General features: G+C 38.2%; 1 protein-coding gene across 2 annotated transcripts in view; it reads right to left on the bottom strand.

The window, feature by feature from the left end:
* LOC149473718 (aldehyde oxidase-like) overlaps nt 1–22,145 on the bottom strand; it is a 135,368-nt gene that overhangs the window by 17,935 nt on the left and 95,288 nt on the right. For both annotated transcript variants that reach the window (XM_089670206.1, XM_089670213.1), the window contains 8 exons: nt 20,922–21,008; nt 20,330–20,521; nt 19,053–19,280; nt 12,284–12,379; nt 7,601–7,729; nt 4,030–4,104; nt 3,865–3,917; nt 1,068–1,182 (listed from right to left, as the gene is read on the bottom strand). In XM_089670206.1, coding sequence (XP_089526332.1) covers nt 1,068–1,182; nt 3,865–3,917; nt 4,030–4,104; nt 7,601–7,729; nt 12,284–12,379; nt 19,053–19,280; nt 20,330–20,521; nt 20,922–21,008 — 975 coding nt within the window. The remainder of the gene's footprint in view (nt 1–1,067; nt 1,183–3,864; nt 3,918–4,029; nt 4,105–7,600; nt 7,730–12,283; nt 12,380–19,052; nt 19,281–20,329; nt 20,522–20,921; nt 21,009–22,145) is intronic.

Below are 22,145 nucleotides of genomic sequence, written 5' to 3'. Positions count from 1 at the left end.
GTGCCATGTTGGGGGGCTTGCAAGTGGTGTAAAAGAAGCAGAAATTTCCTTGCAGGCAAAATCATTGTTTTCTTTCCAAAATCATGTTTTTCCCACTCATATCCTAGTAGTCATACTAAAGTGAAAGACCAAGAAAAACCTCAAAGACCATTAGGGCCTCATTCACACTTCAGCTAAGCATCTTTGGTCATTTTTCAAGTGTTTTTTGAGTGTTTGTACAAGTGCTTTTGAGGATCTTTGTACATCTTTAAGGCTTTAACACTGTTTTCTTTAATTGTTAGTTAATGAAATGCTAATTACTAGCCAAGAAAATAGAAAAAAACATACGTTATGTTATGTTACACTCATTCAGGTTTATTGGGACCAAAACATGACTTTGTCCCAGAAGAATCTTATGTAGCTATTCAGGTGACAATCTCCAATGACACTATGCTTATGTGTGAACAGGCACCCTTGTATATAATAGAATAAAAGTTGAGCATTGAAGTACTTCTGGTGAAGCTTCAAATCACACTTAAAAGGATAAGCTCACCCTTCGTAACATGTTACATGTTAGGCCCATATTCACGGTGTAACATGTAACATAACATGTTATGAATAGACCAGACCCTGCACCCTCCAAATCCCCATTATGACAGCTAGCAGGGGATCTCCCCCCCCCCCCCCCCCCCCCCCGCTAGCTGATACAACTTAAAAAAAAAAAGTGGCCATATGGGCTCCGCTCACCTGGCGACGTCACTCATTCACAGTCTTCTGTAAATGGGAACACTACAAGTTCTGACAGCTTTTGTGGCTGTCGGCTTTTAGTTCTCAATGAACTACCATGGTGCTGTGTAGCACCGTGTTAGTTCATTGAGTCTTCCTGGCAGTAACTTGCCTGTACAAGATGTATGAGCACACAGATACATTGACAGGTGTGCAGGAGAACTGCATGACACCAGCGATCAGCAGATCTTTAGAGGCTCCAGAAACAAAAAAAATAATACATTATTTATTATTACTTGTTAAAAGGTGAACTTATCCTCTAAAACTGACCAGAGTTCAAAAGCTGCAAAGATAATTTTTACCTTGTGGTCTCCTGTACGGCAATCTAACTCCACTTCAGAGCATGCTGCTCCAAATATAAAATCTGGACTTTGTGTACCTGTCTTCAGTTTCCAATCAGAAACTTGGTCAGGGGCTCTATAAAGAAAGACTCCATCACAAGATATCGAAATAGCTTAATAATTGCATGCAATGGTTCTAAAGCAAGCAAAATCCTCTCTTGTATTATAAGAGGTATAGACTCCAGAGAGAGAGATATCATATTACCCCTGTACAAATCATTAGTAAGACCTCATCTGGAATATGCAGTTCAATTTTGGACGCCAATTCACAAAAAACTGGAGAAAGTACAGAGAAGGGCAACCAAACTGATAAGAGGCATGGAGGAGCTCAGCTATGAGGAAAGATTAGAGGGGCTGAATTTATTTTCTCTAGAGAAGAGATTAAGGGGGGATATGATCAACATGTATAAACATATCAGTGGTTCATATAGTGAACTCTGTGTAAAGTTATTCACCCTGAGGTCATCACAGAGGACAAGGAGGCACTCTTTATGTCTGGAGGAAAAGAAATGTAATCTCCAAATACAGAAAGGTTTCTTCACAGTAAGAGCTGTGAAAATGTGGAATAGACTCCCTCAAGAGTTGGTTCTGGCCAGCTCAGTGGATTGCTTTAAAAAGGTCTGGATTCTTTCTTGGATACACAGAATATAACTGATTACTAACATTTATAGGTAAAGTTGATTACCTCTTGGGGGATCAGGAAGGAATTTGTTCCTCTGCAGCAGAAAATTGGAACATGCTTTGTTGGTTTTTTTTTGCCTTCCTCTGGATTAACTGTGGGTGTAGGATTATAGCTTTTTTAATTTTTTTAAGGTTGAACTGGATGGACTTTTATCTTTTTTCAGCCAGACTAACTATGTAAATACTGTATGTAACTATAAAATAACATCATCTTTATAAGATCTGTAATACCTTGTGTTTGGCGAACACAAGGTGAAATCAATTTCACAATTTCTACTGTGCGAGTTCCATAAATATACAATGATACATGGATGCACAGCTGTACACTTATTTTTTATTATAATTTATCAGAAGATCTGTTATTCTATGGAAGCAATTTGAAAGATAAGCTCCATTGCTGTGCAGATCTAGGGTCCAAAAATTGTCTTTGTCCAGCACTAGCTATAAAATTGAGCACAGAAATTTAAACAGTATGTGTTTATTTAATGCATTTGTTGACTGACTAAATTTAATAAATACTTTGGGAGGTAGTTACAAAGAGAAGGTGAATCCAGGCATTTTTTTTATTGCATGGCTTGGAAAAGTAGGAAATAATCAGCAACTTTTGGTGAAATTGTGGTGAAAAAGAAAATGTTCACATGTTTAGAGGCAGAACCAAAAACTTAATCATGGGTTGTATAATAAGGTGCTTGTTTATTGCAACTTTTCTGATACTGTACTTTTCTAAAACTAGGAAAATCAATAGATTTGCTGGATAGCAGACATGGTAAAGAGCCTATATTTACCTGCCAATTGCCAATTTGCTCGCAGGTACCCCCCCCATGAGTGTGTAAATTTCAACCATTCACTGGGTTGAGGAATCAGCCGGGTGTTTACTTTGTATTTGCATTTATTTTCACGCACTGTGGGTTTGATATTATATACAGTTAGGTCCATATATACTTGGACACTGGCACAATTTTTTTTTTTTTCAGGCATTTAGCAAAACATATTCAAGCTATAGTTATATAATGGATATTGGCTGAAAGTGCACACTCTCAGGTTTAATTTGAGGGTATGTACATCCAAATTAAAGGAAGGGTTTAGGAATTACAGCTCTTAAGAGTAGCCATCTCCCTTTTTCAAGGGACCAAAAGTAATTGGACAATTGAATATAATCATAAATAAAATGTTCATTTTTGATATTTTGTTGAGAATCCTTTACTGGCAATGACTGCCTGAAGTCTGGAACCCATAGACATTACCAAAGACTGGGTTTCCTCCTTTCTGATGCTTTGCCAGGCTCTAACTGCAGCTGTCTTCAGTTATTCTTTGTTTGTGGGTCTTTCTGCCTTTAGTTTTGCCTTCAGCAAGTGAACTGCATGCTTAATGGGGTTGAGATCAGGTGACTGACTTCGCCATTGCAGAATATTCCACTTCTTTTCCTTCAAAAGCTCCTGGGTTGTAAAGGCTAGATGTTTATTACCCTAATGTATTCTCTGCATTAGGGTAAAAAAAAACCTTTTAGGTGCAGCTCCCCTCCCCAAATACTTACCTGATACTGATCTTGGTCCAGCACTGTGCCTGAGCCCAGCAGTGCTGCTCTCTCTCCTCCTCCTCACTGGCTCCTCCCTCCTCACGGGAGCCGTTGGCTCATGCTTCTGTCAATCAAATCCAGTTACAAGCTCACTGTGTGTGTCAATAGATGTGCAAATTAGGATCTAGCCCGCAGAAGTGCAAGCTAGGGGCATGCTCGGAAGGCAGGAGGAGTTAGGAGCACCTGCTGGGGACCCCAGAAGAGAAAGATCGGGGCTGCTGCAAAATCATTGCACGGAGTAGGTAAGTATAACATGTTTGTTATTAAAAAAAAAAATCCTTTACAATCACTTTAAAAAAGTTTGAGATATGCACTGTATGTCTAGAGTTGTTCGGCAGTTATTTTTTAAGAAAAAATTTGTTTTTATACAGTGATTTTCAGCTTGGATTTCAGCTGAGAGTGTGTTCTAGAATGGGATGGTGTCAAATCCATTTGCAAATGAGATGTCATAGAAAATATTGAAACTATTTAAAAAACTATTTAAAAAATTATTTTAATTACCTGTAGTAAGCAGCTGCTGAGAGGCAAATTTTGAGCCGGAAAGCTTCTTGGATCTTTGAGCAATAAAAAAACACAAATCAAGACCCAGGATATTCACAATTAGTTAATACACTTCATATCTCCCTCACCATCACTGCTCCAGCATCTTACATACAGAACACTTACACATTCCTTCCATGTGGCAGTTGGATGCAGACAGATGATTGGCTGCAGACGCTTCAGAAGGGTCTGACATGCTTCCTGCCGAGGGTGCAAAAGACAAATATTCAATTTTATCAAAAAGGGGTAATTAGAAAGACAAAGAAGAAACACGGCTTGATGGATTTATTTATGTTTGAAAATGTTTTCAATGAACAGGCATACTAGTTTAGTAAAAATGTATAACATGCAGCACTGCGCTGTTGTCCTCTGGTTAACAGATCTGTCAGGTTACTTTATAAACAAATGATTTATGATAATAGTTAAGCTTGACAGCAGGCGCCTGCCATTTTTAAATAGGAAACATTAGTGGCAGCACCTTTGATTCTTGCATTTCTGATTTATCTAAAAAGGAATATATTGTGGTTTTGTGCATGTTTTGCTAAACTATATTTTTAGCACTGACCAGTACTAAGCGGCACAGTGGCTAAGTGGTTAGCACCTCTGCCTAGCAGCGCTTGGGTCGTCAGCTTGAATCCCAATCATGGAATTACATGCCTGGAATTTGAATGTTCTCCCTGCGCCTCCATGGGTTTCCTGCAAAACTCCAAAGATTTGCTGGTAAGTAAATTGGACCTAGTATGTGTATGTATGAATGTGAGTTAGGGACCCTAGATTGTACTTGCTATAAGGGCATGGACTGATGTGAATGTGTAAGAAATATGTTAAGCGCTATGTAAATTGATAGTGCTATATAACTATCTGTAATAAATACACACATTTATTTTGTCAGGTCCATATGAATTACTGCTTATTAATATTTAGATTTTTCCTTTTGAGCCATCAGTTATAATTTTAAACTCCTTTTTAATGTTTATCTTTTTTTACTCTGCTATTGATAAAAGCCCTTTTATAGAAATCAGCATCTCAGGTGAATAATTCATGGCAATGGCCCAGTCCCTATCAGAGAGACTGCTTTAGATCTCAGTCCTAGTCCTAGGTTTCAGTGAGAGACAGCGAGCCTGAAAGGAATTTTTTATTGCTTTGCTGGCTCTTCAGCTAAACCCACAGTGTCACATATTAAATGTTTATTTGTAAAAACAATATATACAACAACATTTTAATAATATAAAATAAAAATTAAAGAAGAATTAAATGTAGAACCTTACTCTATCCAAATTTTGGATAGAGTAAGGGAGGGCTATTAACCACTTTCCAGCCAACCTAAAGCAGAAATACTGCTACAGGGCGGTAGGGGTGCGCAAATCACATGTGTATATATACGTAATTTTGCATTTCCAGGTAGGGGGCACGTGCAAGCCCTACCCGCACCGCCATTGGCAGCCTCACCTGTCAATCACTGGATCCCGGCTGGTGATTCCCCTTCGGCACCTGGCGATCACCGTGTATCACCAATGGGGGAGAGACCTGTATGTAAACAATACAGATCTCTCCCCTGTCAGCTCCTGCACACTGCTTTACAGTATAAAGCACGCACAGCACACAGTGAAACAGCACACAGTTAACCCTTTGATTGCCCTAGATGTTAACCCCTTCCTGCCCAGTGTCATTAGTACAGTGTCAGTGCTTTTTATTAGCACTGATCAATGTATTAATTAGTGTCACTGGGGATGTCAGTGACAGTCAGTTCCCCCAGTGTCAGAATGCCCACCAGAGTCCCGCTATAAGTCGCTGATTGCCGCTATTACTTGTATATAAAAAAGAAAATTCCAGTATCTATACCACCATTTGTAGACGCTCTAACTTTCACATAAACCAATTAATTTCCATGTATTGGGGTTTTTACATTTTGACCTAAATTTTTGATGAAATTTTATTTTTTTTACATTTTTTCACTAAACATGTTTTATAGCTAAAAATAAAAAATATTGTTTTTTTTTCTCAAAATTGTCGGTCTTTTTTTTTTAATAGTGCAAAAAATAAAAAACGTGGAGACAATCGAATACCACCAAAAGACAGCTCTATTTGTGGAAAAAAGGACATAAATTTCGTTTGGGTGCAGTGTTGCATGACCACACAATTGTCAGTTAACGTAACGTAGCGCCATATCACAAAAAATGCCCTGGTCAGGAAGTGGGGGTAGATTCTCTGGAGGGCAAGTGGTTAACCCTGTCAGTTTATTTTTTGCCATCTGTGTCCCATTGGGGAGATTTACCTTCACTTCCTGTTCCATAGCCAAAACAGGCAAAGGGAGGATTTCACCAGAAATATTGTCCCCATTGGAAAATGTCCCCTCTATAACTTTTCTGAGGAAAATCCAAAATGTGGGGTTTCTTTTACTTTCACTTTTGATTATAATGATAAACAGGACAAATATAGAGGGTGATTCTCCCTATTGGGCGCACAGACAACAATAAATTCATCTGCACAAATAAAGTTTTGCCTTTAGTTATACTTTAAACATAAATTGCCCCACAAAAATGGTAAATTCACTTTAAGCATAAATCATTTTAGCTTCCCATTAAGCATGTAGATCAGCTTTTTTTCCACCAGGGTTTTCAAGCACCCTGGGGTCCCTTCAGGCCTCTTCAGGGGTGACCTTGCAAAATGCCTAAAAATTGCCCAAAAAGCTAGTGGGTGGATCAAGCTGGACTTTTAGAACACATTGTGCACCTTTCCGACCTGCTAGCTGCTGGGCGTGCCAGTTTCCTGACAACTTATAGGAGATTTACTAAAATTGGTTGACTCAGAATCTTGGGCACCTGTGCATGGTAGCCAATCAGCTTCTAACCTCAGCATGTTCAGTTAAGCTTCAGCAATAAAACCTGGAAGCTGATTGATTTTTATGCAGAAGTGGACAAGATTCTGAGTCAACCAGGTTTCATAAATAAACCCCCTAGTGACATTGTTAGTTTATAGGGAGAACATAGGATGCCTGTACAGCATCTTTGTTTGCCCCTCCCCTGCCCATCCCCATCAGCACTGAGGTTACATTAGCTGAGTGAGGGAGAAAAACTTAGGAAGAAGAGAAAATTGCTGGACTACTAGTCAGCAACAGTTTGCTATGGAATATTTGCTTTGGAAGAATAAATCACCTCTGATGTTGGATGTTCCTGCATTATGTAAAACTATTAGAATGGTTTGGTATATTTTCGAATGGGGTGCCTTGAGATTGTGCAGAAAGTTAAAGGGTGCCTTGACTGAAAAGAGGTTGAGAATCACTGATGTAGACTATGTCCTAGATTGTAAGCTCTAACGAGCAGGGCCCTCTGTTTCCTCTTGTACCAAATTGTATTGTAACTGTAATGTCTACCTTCATTTTGTAAAGCGCTGCGCAAACTGTTGGCGCTATATAAATCCTCTATAATAATGTCCTGTAGTGCATCTCTATTGGTTGTATGTGGTAATGTAAAATGAATAAACAAAGGTCAAATAATTTCTTGCTATGTACATACACCAAGCATACGACATGATTGTTATCTTCTAGGTTGTTCATTCTAATTAGCCTGCTCTTAAAAAAATAAAACTGAAAATATATCCCGAGATTTCTTAGTTATACTTTAAAGGCAAAGATGCATTGAGGGAAATATGTATATGTGGATGCTTAGGATTTTGTTAACAATAGTATAAGGACTACCTGTACTGCCATTAGCTCAACTTGAACAGAATAAGGTGACAGTTGGAAGTCTTTTTCTTTTGCAAAGGCGACACTGGTTTCACCAATACGGATGTAAGACATTGTGACTCGAAACTCTCTGCTGACAACCTGGAAATATAAAACACAGTTGATAAAGCTCATCTTCTCTCCTATATGATTCATTTTTCACTAAAACCCAATATAGCAAAAGAATCCATGCATGTTGCAAGGTGTTAGTTCCTTTTAGTTAAAGTGGTTGTAAACCCTTACATATCCCTATTTAAGTGACTAGCATAAGGCGATACACAGAAATTAAACAAATCCTCCTACATAGGTTGTACCTGTTTATCTGATATATTCTCTACAGCCATTCAAAGTCAATAATTTATACAGCTTGTCTCAGCTTTCAGAAAGCAGGGAGCTAAAGTTGCACTCTGCAGAGCTCAGCGAACAGAGCTGATAGCTGATTGAAGGAAAGGGACATACCCACCTTTATACAGCATCCAGGAACAGAGCTGAGGCTGTCAATCACAGGCTATATGCTGGTACTTCCTCCTGTGTCACCTATTTATCTCTTGGTGTCAGGAAAACTTGTCAGAAGCAGAGGAGCGAGGTAGCAGACAGAAATTACACTTAGTGCTCTGGACTGAGACAAGTACACACTATAGAGGAATATGCTTTATTTTTATTTCATGTCAGAGGTCTACAACCACTTTAATCATTTACTCTCTTTTCTGACAGTCTGCAATGGCTGTGCCTGCCCATCTTGTTAATGACATATATAGGGGGAACAAGGGGTCTGAGGAGGAGGAGAGCAGAATATTTTTCCAGTGTGGTTGTCCTTGCCATCATGGGATCCAAAATCACCATATTTTTTTGGATTGGAAATAAGACAAACCCTAAGTATTGGGACCAGAGAATGTATAGCTGGAGAGCAACTTAAAGAACATCTGACCACTGGTGAGCACTTAAGACTGACTTATGGGAAATTGCACACTTATTGATACTAAGTATTTGGACCCTGTAAATCATCAATTATGCAGATAAAAAGCTAACCTTATTGGACATTTTGTATATGTGGGAGCCTGGATGAAGATTGCTGTAAAGTGTTAAGGGTGTGTGCACCCTTGTGGAACCTACTGCTAGCAAGCACCCTTGTGGAACCCACTGCTAGCAAGGGCTGGAGTAAGTGGTGTCCATCCCTTGACTCTGTGTGGTAAAGTTATAGTGTTGATAGTCCCACTCCTGGCCTGGTGTATGGAAAGTGTGAGAAACAGTATGGGTACCCCACTAAGTCTCTTTTCTGAAGGAAATTGGCTTCAGAGCATCCACAATTAGGCCGACCCTGAAGATTGCGTGTATGCTAGCCATGGAAATGGGGGGGGGGGGGGCTGGCCTAGTCCTTGCACTACTTTACGCTGCAGCACACCTACCTGGTAGTTTGAGTCATCTGTTTTGATGCTTCAGTTTGGGTTAAAAGTATTTAATTCTACATTTTTGCTCTCAGAATATACATAAGTAGGTGTGTGTAGTGCTGTTGGATGAGATTTTTCATCCGCAGTTAAAAAAAGAGTATATATGCCGAAGCATGGGGGCCTGGGGTGGCCAGTGGGTGGATGGCCCCTATTCTTCGGCATATATATTTTCTAATATTTGTTGGCACATTTTATGTGTGAGCACCATTAGAAGTGGGTGGATGCATGGAGGTATATTCTAATGGTGGGCATACCACACACTTTTTTTCTGGCAGAGATATTTCAATAAGAAAGTTGTTTTATTGAGTTACTGTCTTATTTTTAACCATTGCTGTTTTCTTTGCAGGAACGTCATTCAACTGCAGCACTGACTTGTTTATTCTGACAGCAACAGGGTCCTGGGGTGGCCAGTGGGTGGATGGCCCCTATTCTTCCGCTTATTTATTTTCTAATATTTGTTGGCACATTTCTTGTGTGTGCACCATTAGAAGTGGGGGGATGCAGGGCGGTATATTTCTTCTCTTTTTTTCATTTAGCCCACAGGCTGCATAAAAAAAAGAACATAGCATATATACCCAACAAGGACCAGCAACGTACTGGTACAACACTGGACTTTGAGTGTTTATACCAGGATGATGCCTGCAGCTTCAGCTGGTATTGTTTCTTTCAGCTAATAGTGGCTAATTAGCTGCAGGATTACTTTTACAAGCAGTGGGAGAAGATCCCCCGCTGCCTTCCACGGCCTTCTCAGACAGTCTCGTGCCATTGGGGAACCTGAGAATGCAACCAGTGTTTCTGCCAAATGACCATAGAGCTGATTGGAGAGCGGAATGGTGCCAATCATCTCTACAGTCTACAGAAATCGGAAGCTACAAGCATTTCATCACTTCAGTTTTGCAGGATATAAACAGCGCAATTTGTAAATTCGGAAAGCATCTGATCACACAGATCTTGGTGAGATTAGATAATGTAAGGGCAGAGGAGATATCTAGAGTCTGACAGACCCCAGACTTCTCAAAAAACAATATATGACAATGCCCGTTGAAGTTATAGGGTATATTTGCATTCCCTGTAATAGCAAAATAATTAAAAAAATCAAAATAACTAAAAAAAAAAAGCACCCTCGCACCACCCACCCCCCACCCTATGCACCTCCCTATGCGAGCTTTGACCCCGTGTCAGTATGTAAACAGCGGTTGCACCATGCATGTGAGGTATCGCCACGAACGCCTGATCAAGGGCAGTAATTCTAGCATTAGAACTCCTCTGTAAATCTAAAATTGTAGCTTGTAAAGGCTTTTGAAGCGTTGCCTATGGATATTAAGAATTTTGCCATTGCACGGGGGGCATGCACAGTTTTAAAGCATGTTATGTTTGGTATCTATTTACTCGGCATAGCATCATCTTTTATATTTTACCAAATAATTGGCCAATATATTGTGTTTTTATGCATTAAAAGTAAAAAAAGTGTATTTTAAAAACAATGTGCATTTGAAAAATCACTGCGTGAGTACTATGTGACATAAAAAATTGCAGCACCCACCATTGTATTCAGTAGGGTGTCTGCTTTAAAAATATATAATGTTTGGGGGTTCAAAGTAATTTCCTAGCAAAAAAAAACAGATTTTTTTCATGTGAACAAAAAGTGTCAGAAAAGGTTTGGTCTTCAGGTGGTTAGAAGAGTGAGCAATGTGTGGCATAAACTTCTAATGCTGGGCAAAAAATGCTCCCACCCCACAAAATGACCCCTTTTTGGAAAGTAGACACCCCAAAATATTTGCTGAGAGGCATGTTGAGTCAATAAAAGAATTTATTTTTATACCACAAGTTTTTCAAAAATGACAAAAAAAAAAATAATTTTTTTCTACACAAAATTGTCACTTAAATGATTTATTGCACATTGCTCACACATGCCATAAGTATATGTTGAATTACTCCCCAAAACACTCTGCTACTTCTCCCGAGTATGGGGATACCACACGTGAGAGACTTTTTGGCAGACTAGCCAAGTACAGGACCCCAAAAATCAAATAAGCACCTTCAGGCTTTTAAAGGGCTTATTTCCTCATTACACTTCCTGACTACCTATCACAGTTTTTGGAGGCCCTGAAATGCCAGGGTAGGAGGGTTTTTTTTTTACCAAAGACATGTAGCAAAATACATTATTGCCTAAATTTATGACAAAATTATGACAAAATTTGAATTTTTTTGGATATTTTTTATGACAGAATTGAGAAAATATAGTTTGTTTTTTTTTCCAAAATGTTTGGTCTTTTTTGTTTATAGAGCAAAAAAGAAAAAAAAACCCAGAGGTGATCAAATACCCCCAAAACAAAGCTCAATTTGTGTGAAAAAAGAACATAAATTTCATTTATGTACAGCATTGCATGACCGCACAATTGTCAGGTAAACTAGCACAGCGCTGTATAGCAAACAATGGCGTAAATTGCAGTATCTATACCATAGTTTGTAGACGCTATAACCTTCACACAAAGCAATCAATATACACTTATTGGGATTTTTTTTTACCAAAAACATGTAGCAGAATACATTTTGGTCTAAATTTATGACTGACTTTGAGATTACTATATATTTTCTATAGCCGAAAGTAAAAAATATTGTTTTTTTTTTCTCAAAATTTTCAGTCTTTTTTTGTTTATAGTGCAAAAAATAAAATGTGCACAGGTGATCAAATACCACCGAAAGAAAGCTCTATTTGTGTGAAAGAAAATACATAAATTTTGTTTGGGTACAGCATTGCATAGCAGCGCAATTGTCAGTTAAACTAGCGTAGTGCTGTATAGGAAAAATGGCGTAAATTGCAGTATCTATACCATAGTTTGTAGATGCTATAACTTCACACAAAGCAATCAATATATTTACACTTATTGGAAATTTTTTTTTTTACCAAAAAAATGTATCAGAATACATTTTGGCCTAAATTTATGACTAACTTTGAGTTTACTATATATTTTTTATAGTCGAAAGTTTTTTGTTTATAGCGCAAAAAATAAAAATCACACAGGTGATCAAATACCACCAAAAGAAAACTCTATTTCTGTGAAAAAAGGACGTAAATATCATTTGGGTGCAGTGTTGCATGACCGTGCAATTTCCAGTTAAAGTAAAACAGCGCCGAATAGCAAAAAAGAGGCCTGGTCAGGAAGGGGGGTAAATCCTCAGGAGGGCAAGTGGTTAAAAGACTCACCTGCATCATTTTGGTCAGTGTCTCTTGTGCCATGTCACTTCCAGAAGGTGTCACCAGTACCCATCCATCTGCACAAATATGAACCAGTACAGAAGCCTAAAAAGAGAAGATATAATAATTATAGTATAAAGCTGCCCTAATATTAGACAGATTGCTATCTTGATGTATTATATATTAGGACTTAAGCTGAATTATGCAATTCCAGATCTTCCTTTTGGTTTGAGTGTCAGAATATTTGACTACTTTCATCATGAGAGGAGCTGTCTTATGTATCGTTTTGTCTTGGCTTGGCTATTGTATGACTGTTATACTTCATGTGTACTGTATTTAGTTTATATACATTTTCAGCTCTATTGTTTGATTTGAAAGATATGTACTTTTGTTTTGTACATATTGTATTACTTGACTATACTGTATGTGGGTCTACCAGCTGTGTATTTGTATTGCATTTTGTTTTTGTAACCCTACTTTTGGGGTAACTGTTGGGTGAGAAGGGGATACTTTTTTTAGGGTATGAGGAGAAAAATTGTTGGTTCCTTTTAGAAACCATGCCAAAACAGAGGATTGAAGCCATCCTAATATAGGAGGTATGTTACTGGCCAGATCACTGGGTGAAAATAAAGGAAAAAAACCTAATGCTGTGACCACATTTAAGGATATTTACAGTAAAAGTATAGGCAAAACTTTTTTTTTTTCATTTTGGATACAGCAAGGGAAGGTTATAACCCCTGTCAGATTTTTTTTTTTTTGCCATCTGTGTCCCATTGCAGAGATTTCCATTCACTTCCTGTCCCATAGCCAAGCAGGAAGTGAGAGGAAATCCCTGTACATTAAAGTAATTCCTTGGGGACCCCCGGGTCACCAGAACTAGTGTCCCAATTGGAAGGTTTTCCCTCTATTACTTTTCAGGGGACAACCCAAAATGTGGGATTTTCTTTTACTTTCACATTCAATGATAATGGCAAACAGGACAAATAGAGAGGGTGAATCTCCCTAATGGGGACACGAAATTGCCTTTAGTTATCCTTTAACTATGGAAGACCATTACTAATTATCGGAAAAATAAAGTCTCTTGCTTTTTGCTGGACTAATAACCTGCTGTATGTTGCCAGTCATTTTTGCACATAATTACAAATTGCATGTAAAGAAATTAAAGCTCATGAAAAATATCAGAAAATCCTAGTGAAATCAAAGCATTTTCCTCACCTAATCCACTCTTTAAAATGCATTTGTTCGAGGTTAAAATCAACATTGCTTCCTGAATTGACTTATTTTTATAAATTTTTATCCCTATGGGTCATTGACGATTGAGTGTTTGCTTCTCCGCCTAGCTGATTCTAGTTTTATGTCATTTAGTACCAGATGCGTGCTTCAGAAGGGGTGTTAAAAAATTGGGATGTCATGCTGATAGGCACTTCTTTGCCGCTGATACCCATTGAGAAAATGCAAGCACACACAGCTAAACTGCTCCCTGGACTTCCTATCTGTTCACCTAATGCAACAGGAGCAGGCAGTATGCTCTTCAAGGGGCAGCTAAGTGAAGAACTTTAAAGTAGATCTATACTCAGCTACTACAATCTTGTACAGTATCAGGGGCGGACTGACCAATTAGAAACTCGGGCACTGCCTGAGGGCCCGGGGTCAATAGGGGGCCCCATGAGATGCCCTTGGTACCTTTTTCATAGGTTTTTTGAGTTTGGGCAAGGACACAGGGGCCCCATGATCCCCTATTGCCTGGGGGCCCCATGAGTTGTCAGTCCGCCCCTGTGCAGTATAACCCTTATTAGTCATGTGTAGAACTAAAAAATGTGTTTTGTTTCAGATCAATGGAGAACGTCAAATGATGAAATGCGTAGGTCCGGACTTGAATGTGACGTCACCATGCATGGCAGGGTTGAGCTTGCAGCAGATCAGTGGCAGCTGAAGACAACCCGATCCCAAGCATATGCTTATACACTTCGTTATTTTTATTGCACCATAGCAATTTTGGTTATAGACCTTGCAGTTATATGAATTGATTATTTATTTTATGAGCACTACAGCACTTTTTTATATGTGATTTTTTTTGCACAAAATTGTTTGTTATATATTGTGATTTATTTATTTGCACTATAGCATTTTTGGTTATATATTTTTTAGTTATATGAATTTAGTATTTATCTTATTAGCACTATAGCACTTTCATATGTGTTTTTTGCACAAAAATTGTTTGTTGTATATTGTGGCTCATCAGTATTTGGGGATTATGTATAACATATTTTATATGAAATAGGTGAGGTTTGTGGGGTAGCGCTGTTTTAGATTATTTGACTAATTTTGTTTAGTTGCATTCGGAACAAAATTAGTTTCATTTAGTTTTGTTTATTCGTTAATGACTCAATTCAAACTTTTCCAATGGAATTGAAGTATTTGAATCAAATTTAAATCAAAAATATTGAATTGATCCAAAATCAGTGTGAAGAATAGCTGGCTCTATTTGAAATTCGATTTTTGGAAGACGATTATATTCTTTCTATTCTGTTCTCTTCAATTCTATTATTTTATGTTCTATTCTATTCTTTTCTATTCCTTTGTTTTTTATTCTATTCTGTTCTGTTTTACTCTATTCTTTTCTATTCTATTCTGTTTAATTTTATTCCATTATTTTCAAATTTCAGAAGACAGCTATATTCTATTGTGTTCTGTTCTATTCTAATCTATAGAATTTTTTTTTCCATTCTTTAATATGCTACTCTTTTATTTACTTTTTTTATTCTACCCTTTGCTATTCTTTTCCTTTATTTTCTATTCTGTTTTATTCTAGTCTATTCTTTTGGAGATTCGAATTTCAGAAGATGGCTATATTCTAACCCTAATACACATAATCTTTGAAGGAAGTCAGCAATATGTTTATATTTTGAATCTGATTTCTAATTTGACTTGAATTCAATTTGAATTTCAGACAACATTTGTGTCATTATTTTTGGTTTGTTTAAATTAATTACTATTGTAACAGCATATGTTTAACTCTTATTATGCTGATATAATTTTAAAAGTTGTTCCCAACCTTTTGTACATCTTTAGCTTTCATTAAAAAAATACCTGATACCCTGCCTTGAAGACCTTTGTTCAGGTACCGCCAGTAATCGGGGTGACAAATATCACCCAGTTGTTCCCCTGTGATGTCACCCTGTCTATACACCCCTGATTGGCACCCAATACATATTACTCAGGCACGATATCCTGCTTCCAATATTAGGAAGCCAATCCAGAGTAATACTATGCAGCTGACTTTGAGGCAAATTCATGTAGACAGAAAGTGGCTGAGAATGGCTGCAGGAGATCAGCAGCGCTGAGGTAAAAAAAAAATGTAAAAAAAGAAAACACAATGTATTTTATGATAGAAAAAGTCATTTTTTTAATTGCACATAATTCAACTAAATGTCATGCAGTTAGAGTTTACATCTGCTTTAAGGGTTTCACACATGATTATGAAGAAAAACACAATGCTCATTAATGCTCCTATAGCATTTATGATGTTTTCATTGTGTTTATGAAGCTTTGAAAAAACTTCAATAATGCCTGATAAATGCCCATGAAAGTGTTGCTTTTCTAATGGGAAGTGCTTAATGGGGGAGTGATGTAGGGAAAATGATCTATTTTGAGGCGTGGTTAGGTTGTGGTGTCATAGTAGACATTTATGTGAATTCTTTGCAAGATGGAGTCATATACTTTGATCTCTTTGACACTTGGCTTGATCCAACTGAACTATGCTGAAACAAAAACTTTGCCTCTGACAATAATTCTCAATGTCTCCTGCCTGGCACAGTCAGTATTGATGGCTGGGTTGATCTTTTTATCTGTACACAGAAGCAAATGGTGTTAGACCTGCCATACATGGGTCGATTTCCGAAATGAAAAAAATTGGACCTAAGAATAATTGGCCGATTTTCGCTCTGTAGTGGGGCAATGGCACCGGCCGATTTTCGTGGTTCTTCCCCATTTCATTTATCGGACATGCTGGAAAAATTGTGAAAAACTATTGATTTTCGAAATCATTGGTGGCATCAAAATTGTTCGGAATTTGACCCATGTATGGCCTGCTTTACCATATGGCTGCTCTGTACAAACAGGAAGTGGCTGGAGCTGCTCTGTCCTAGTTCTCTATTATTTCCTAGTGCCTTCTGGGATACAGGAACCTCCACTGCCTCTCCCCCAGAGCCCAGTTAACACGTTATAAATGCTTCACTAACATGCCATAAATTCTATAGGTGCTGTTAAGGTACTGTTACAGAACATTACCATTGAAATCAATGGAGGCACCTGACAAGCGTATCAAACACTACACATTTCTAAGGTATAGCGGACTCTGAAGCAAAGAAGAGCTCCAGGTAGGTACAGAAACAGACACATCAATGCTTTCACTAAAATAAACAAAATGTGTAGTGCATTCCTCTAGTTAGGCTGCTAGGCTAAATTTAGTTTTTTGGTTTTTTTTTGTTTTTTGTTATTCACTGCAGTTAGTGGAGCACTAATTGTTTAGTTTTGTCTGGTCAAGGTTTCCTAGCTGAGTATTTGATTCCTCCCACCTGCCTCTGGATGAAGCTTCCAGAATATAATGCAGGGAGAGTGAAATGACTAGTATGAATGTTGATCATGTCCCAGCCAATCCCTGAAAATAGGCATCCAGAAGCTGGTTGGGGAGGTGATAAATTTGTGGGAGGCCTTTTAAGATTGTTCTTTTCTATCTAGGGAGGGTTCCATTCCTCCTGGGGCTGTCGACTCTATCAGAGATTTTCTGAGACAATAGATTGAAGTCTGGGCCTCAGCAGGAGCTGAGGGCCTGGAGATGATTGCTAATGGAGGGCACTGTCCTGAAGTCCTGCTCTGAAGAAAGATCTTTTATCTCCCTTTTTGAATGTCTTGGGGCATTGTGAGTAATACCTGATTTGGGACTATAGTGTGTGTGCCTGCTTCTACTGAGAAGTCTGTCCTCCCATTGATTGCTATCCTGTGACCCTAAACCCCACATCTGTTCAAGTTATGGAAATGTACCTGAATGGGCTCTGAAAATCATACCAAACAGATCTTGTAAATACTCAGCTTTTAAATGACATTTGAATAATTAAATTGGCTTGCATGCTCCTTTAGGATTCAGCTATAACTGTATGCATACTTTGAAATAAGGATTAATCAGTCTGGTTAAATAATTTCAAATTACTACTCAGCAATGTAGATGATTATCTTCATAAATATGTTGTTCTTACACTAATTTCACATGAATATATGTGTATTTTATAATTATTTTTTATTAAGATTATACGGATCAATTAGGGTTTTATATAGATAAGTTAGGGTTTCCCCAAATAATATATTGTAACATTTGCAATTATGTGGTCATTAATTATCTTGTAATCATTTATTTACCCTGTGATGTTTAAATAAATTGTAATACATGTAGTTTTAATGGATTTATATATTCAGGCATGTTTTACAAGTATAAGACGAATGCATTTTATTCAGTGTCTGAGAATCCATGGATTTTTTTTGAAGATCTTCATTTTAGGGGATTTTTGAGCATCCATACAAACTGGCTCAGCAGAAACCTGTTACTTGTTTAATAATGAACTTCTGTATATCCTGGTACACTATTGTCTCTGACAGATCCCCTTGAAGGCAAATTTTCTTTGTTTAGTTTATGCAAGTTCACCTTAAAATGTTTCACATTCTACAAGCATTAACATTAACCATCATCTTCCAATAATGGTGTGTTGTAACATGTAGATAAACATTACAAGGAAAGAAGCCTGTCTTGGCTTTTGAGCCACAGTTTTTGTAGCTGTAAAATACTTTAAAGCTAACTAGTTATTCTACTTGTAGTAGGTATAAAAATAGATGTTTGGTTACTTGGTAGTCTTGCTGCTTTGTTCTTCATTTACCCATTTCGGGGTATGTGACCTCTGACATGGTCACTGACCAGCAGAAGGAGATGTAGAAGTTCTGCTGGAGAGTAAGCTGTGCCTGAAAACCTGCAGTGTAATGATCTCCCTGCTTATTTTTTTTATTAATCTGTGTCTTCTCCACAAACTCCTGTTGATTCTTAATCATTATCTTACCAGTTATCAGTTCATCAGATAAACAGTAGTTGGGAGAAAGGTCTGACATGAAGAGGCAAAGCCATGTCTATCAAGATGACATCTCCACACAAAAACATCATACATCAATCCAGAGAAGGCTGATTGCAACTATCCTTTATGCTCTACACTAAAGCTGGCCATAGATGGAGCGATTTTCTTTCCTGCAACCATGGGTTGATGGGGGAATACCACCCGCGGAGCCATTTTGTTCTCCTAGCAGGAGGTTGGGGGGAGCCATCCCCGCCAGGAGAACACAGTGATCACTGCTAGTGGCTACAATAGTTGCTAGCAATAATCACATGTAAAATCTGGCAGGCTGGTTGTACTCAAATTGATCAATCAACTTGGGTACATATGGGTGCATTGGGTACATTCAGCCTGCCCATACACGATTTGAACTGTCTATGGCTGACTTAAGGACTTTCTGTCTTGGGTCCTTCAGCACCTACCTTGCCTGAAGTGTAACATAAATTAATTCCTCAAAGAAATCCATGGAGAATCAATATTTTGGATGAATTGTGTACCCAGACTGCCCAATATGTTGCTGGGTCCCAGAGTAGCTGTGTGGGTGCTATGGCAGGAGCTACATCTTTAATACAGTTACTTTTGCAAGTTTTCACAAACAAGTTCATGAGATCTGAAAGTCTGCAAACCTGACTAAGGAAGTCGGTGATGAGTCCAGCAGGGAGCATGACAGGAATAATGGAGAAGCCTCTTTTCTTCCAGGTATGCTCTTTGTTACTTTCTAATGCTGCAACTCTTCTCTGATGGTATGATGACTTCTGAAAGCACTCATTCCAGCAATCCATTAAACTGCTTGCATCAAACTCTCCTTTAAATGGCGTCTCACTATGTTCTTTATGCAGATTCAAATGTCGTACCTGGAAATGAAATACTTCATTGCATTTTATCTCAGATGACATACAGTATATGAGGGGTTACATCTTTACATTGTAGATTAGTAGAGTGTTGTACCCTATTAGACACCCCTCCTCCCAGATTGAGCACTACTTACCTAGGGACATTGACCACTCGCTACTAACCATTTGACTATGTTATCTGGCTAGTTAGGCCATCCTGTTTGGTAAATGAACAATGCATATCCACACCTAGTGGACTCCACACCCCCACCAATTACCTACTCTGTCTCCCCAGTCCCCGAAAACTCCAGTTTCACCATCCACACATTTGGGGTGGATTGGGATATTTTCCCCACTGTGTCATTCTATTCTGACAGCAGGACTCCTTCACCCTCAGAATATTCTGATAAGCACTGCAGTCCATTGTCTACATGCGCTGATGGAGCTGAAATTTTCCAACAAGCCCATTCATGAAAACTTGATGGATAGATTGACTTCTCATGAATGGGAACGGCCAAACATTGATTGAAATTTGGCCAGTTCCTGCTAAACCAGCCAAATTTGATCCATGTACGGCCAGCCCAAATTGAGTATAGCTACTAATTCCTCTATCCCTCATCAAAAATGCATTTAACTCTTGCAGAGCAGGGGTGACCACTACAAGGGTCATTATTTCACCTAACCCAGTTCTGAAGGGTAACATAAGAACAAAAAAATGCATCTCTATATGTTTGATATAATTTCTCATGTATCTTGAGTTTTAGTTAAAGTTTTGAGTTGGTTAAATAACCTACCTTTCTGATATGCCCCAAGACAATGGCAAGACAATGCCTTGACATCAAGGCCTTACATATATCACTGAGAGTATATAGAGACAACAGGGGGTACTTTTTTGAGCATAGTTAGTTAAAGTTTTGAGTTGGTTAAATAACCTACCTTTCTGAAAATAAAGTGGCACCTTTTGTTTGTCAAAATATTATGGCAAAAATTATATCATACCTTCAAAATAACCCTAATCAGACCTAGCTATATGAGAACATGGCAAGTAAAAAAAGTGACACTCATGTTACCTTTTCATGTGGCACTTCACATCTATCTGCTACTGTATCAATCCAAATCTCTGCCAGTATTGCTGCCAGTGCAAATCCATATCCAGAGTAGAATTTCTTGGATGGGAGATTTGTTTTGCATGGTACAACAGTACATCTGCTATTAGGAATATTGTAAGCATTTTGTGCACTCAGTAAAGACATTGTAAGCACCTGAATGACAAAATAAATGTAAATAATTAACAACTAAAACCGTAACAATAAAACATGTTATAACAGTATCAAATTCTTTCCAGGATGAACTGAAGTTGCCAATTGCAGACCTAGTGCTTTGCGGTAACTGATAAACGGTAAGGTAAGTTATGTGCATTGCTGTATTTAATATGAATGGCACCCCAGTGCAGCCTACCCCATTTTTAGATGTCTTGTGGTTTGTTCAAGCGTACTCATTTTGCACAGGCCGTTTAACACACCACAATGTGCATCAACGTATGACAACATGTGCATTGCGGAGCAAAGTGTTGTGATGTGAATGGGTCCTTGGAGTCAAATGATCCAATTTGCTCTGAAAATGTTCTAATACAAGAGATGTTAGAATGTAAAAATATATTACCTGAAAGGATTCATCAGGTCTATGCCCAGCATTACAGTAATATGTCACGTCTATTGCTGCAATCCTCCCATCATCCATATACCCAACCTGTGGTGAAGATAATAATTATTAAAAAAATATATATATATATATATTAAACACAACAATATTCATGCACATATTAGTATTAATGCAGATGACAATTTATGGAAAAGGGAAAAGATCATGTACTAACCGTGCAATGCAAGATTTCTGTGGGAAAGAAAAAAGCTTTTTTGGAGCAAAGCATTGTTGGGATATGCCCCAAGACACTGGCAAGACAATGCCTTGACACCAAAGCCTTACATATATCACTGAGAGTATATAGAGACAACAGGGGGTACTTTTTTGAGCATATAAAATCTTCTGAACTTCAGAAATTACACACAACATGCCCCTGCATGCAGGAGTGTTTAGGGGCAGAAATTTGAACACTCCGAAACTAAGTTCAGGAGAGGTGCGTTTTGGGCAGAAAAAAATGCTTGAAGTGCCTAAATGTGTGTAAATGTGCCTAAACATGCCTAAACTCTAGGTGCGTTTAGCTGGAGTGTTCAATAATTTCAAAATCCAGAATAAAAAACTATTCTGGCCAATGAAACAAATGAATGCCCAAACGCTTGATGCACCTAAACATGCCTAAATGCCTTTGAAAAATGTGGCTTAAGGCACATTTTTAATGTTGCTTTTCTCCTGCCAGAAGAACGATATTCAGAAGAGTTGTGTTTGCATGAGACCTTAATGTAATTTTTAAAGTGGTTTTTTAAAGGCTCAAGGTTTTTTACCTTCTATTCTATGCATGAAGATAAAAAACCTTCTGTGTGCAGCAGCCCCCCTCAATACTTATCTGAGCCCCAATGCGATCCATTGACCTGGGTCTCTGCCTCCTCATTGGCTGAGACAGCAAGCTGCTGTCAATCGCAGCCAGTCAGCCAATGAGGAAAGAGGGGGCGGGGCAAAGGCATGGCTCCCTGTGTGAAGGGACACATGGAGCAGCTGCTTGCTATGGGGGCACCCAACAGAAAGCAGGAGCCAGGAGAACTGGCAGGGGACCCAGGAAGAGGAGGATCCAGGCTGCATTGTGCAAAACCACTGCATGGAACAGGTAAGTATAACATGTTTGTTATTTTTTTAAAAAAGCAAACATTTACTATCGCTTTAAGTATAATTGAAATATGCAGCCCTAATTGAAATAATATCCAATAATCC

The sequence above is a fragment of the Staurois parvus genome, unplaced genomic scaffold (genome assembly GCF_062004578.1).
Source record: "Staurois parvus isolate SC_StPar_1 unplaced genomic scaffold, SC_StPar_1.0 ptg000011l, whole genome shotgun sequence".
Taxonomy (NCBI): domain Eukaryota; kingdom Metazoa; phylum Chordata; class Amphibia; order Anura; family Ranidae; genus Staurois; species Staurois parvus.
The sequence above is the reverse complement of the archived record's forward strand: the minus strand, read 5'-3'. Positions and strand labels throughout refer to the sequence as shown.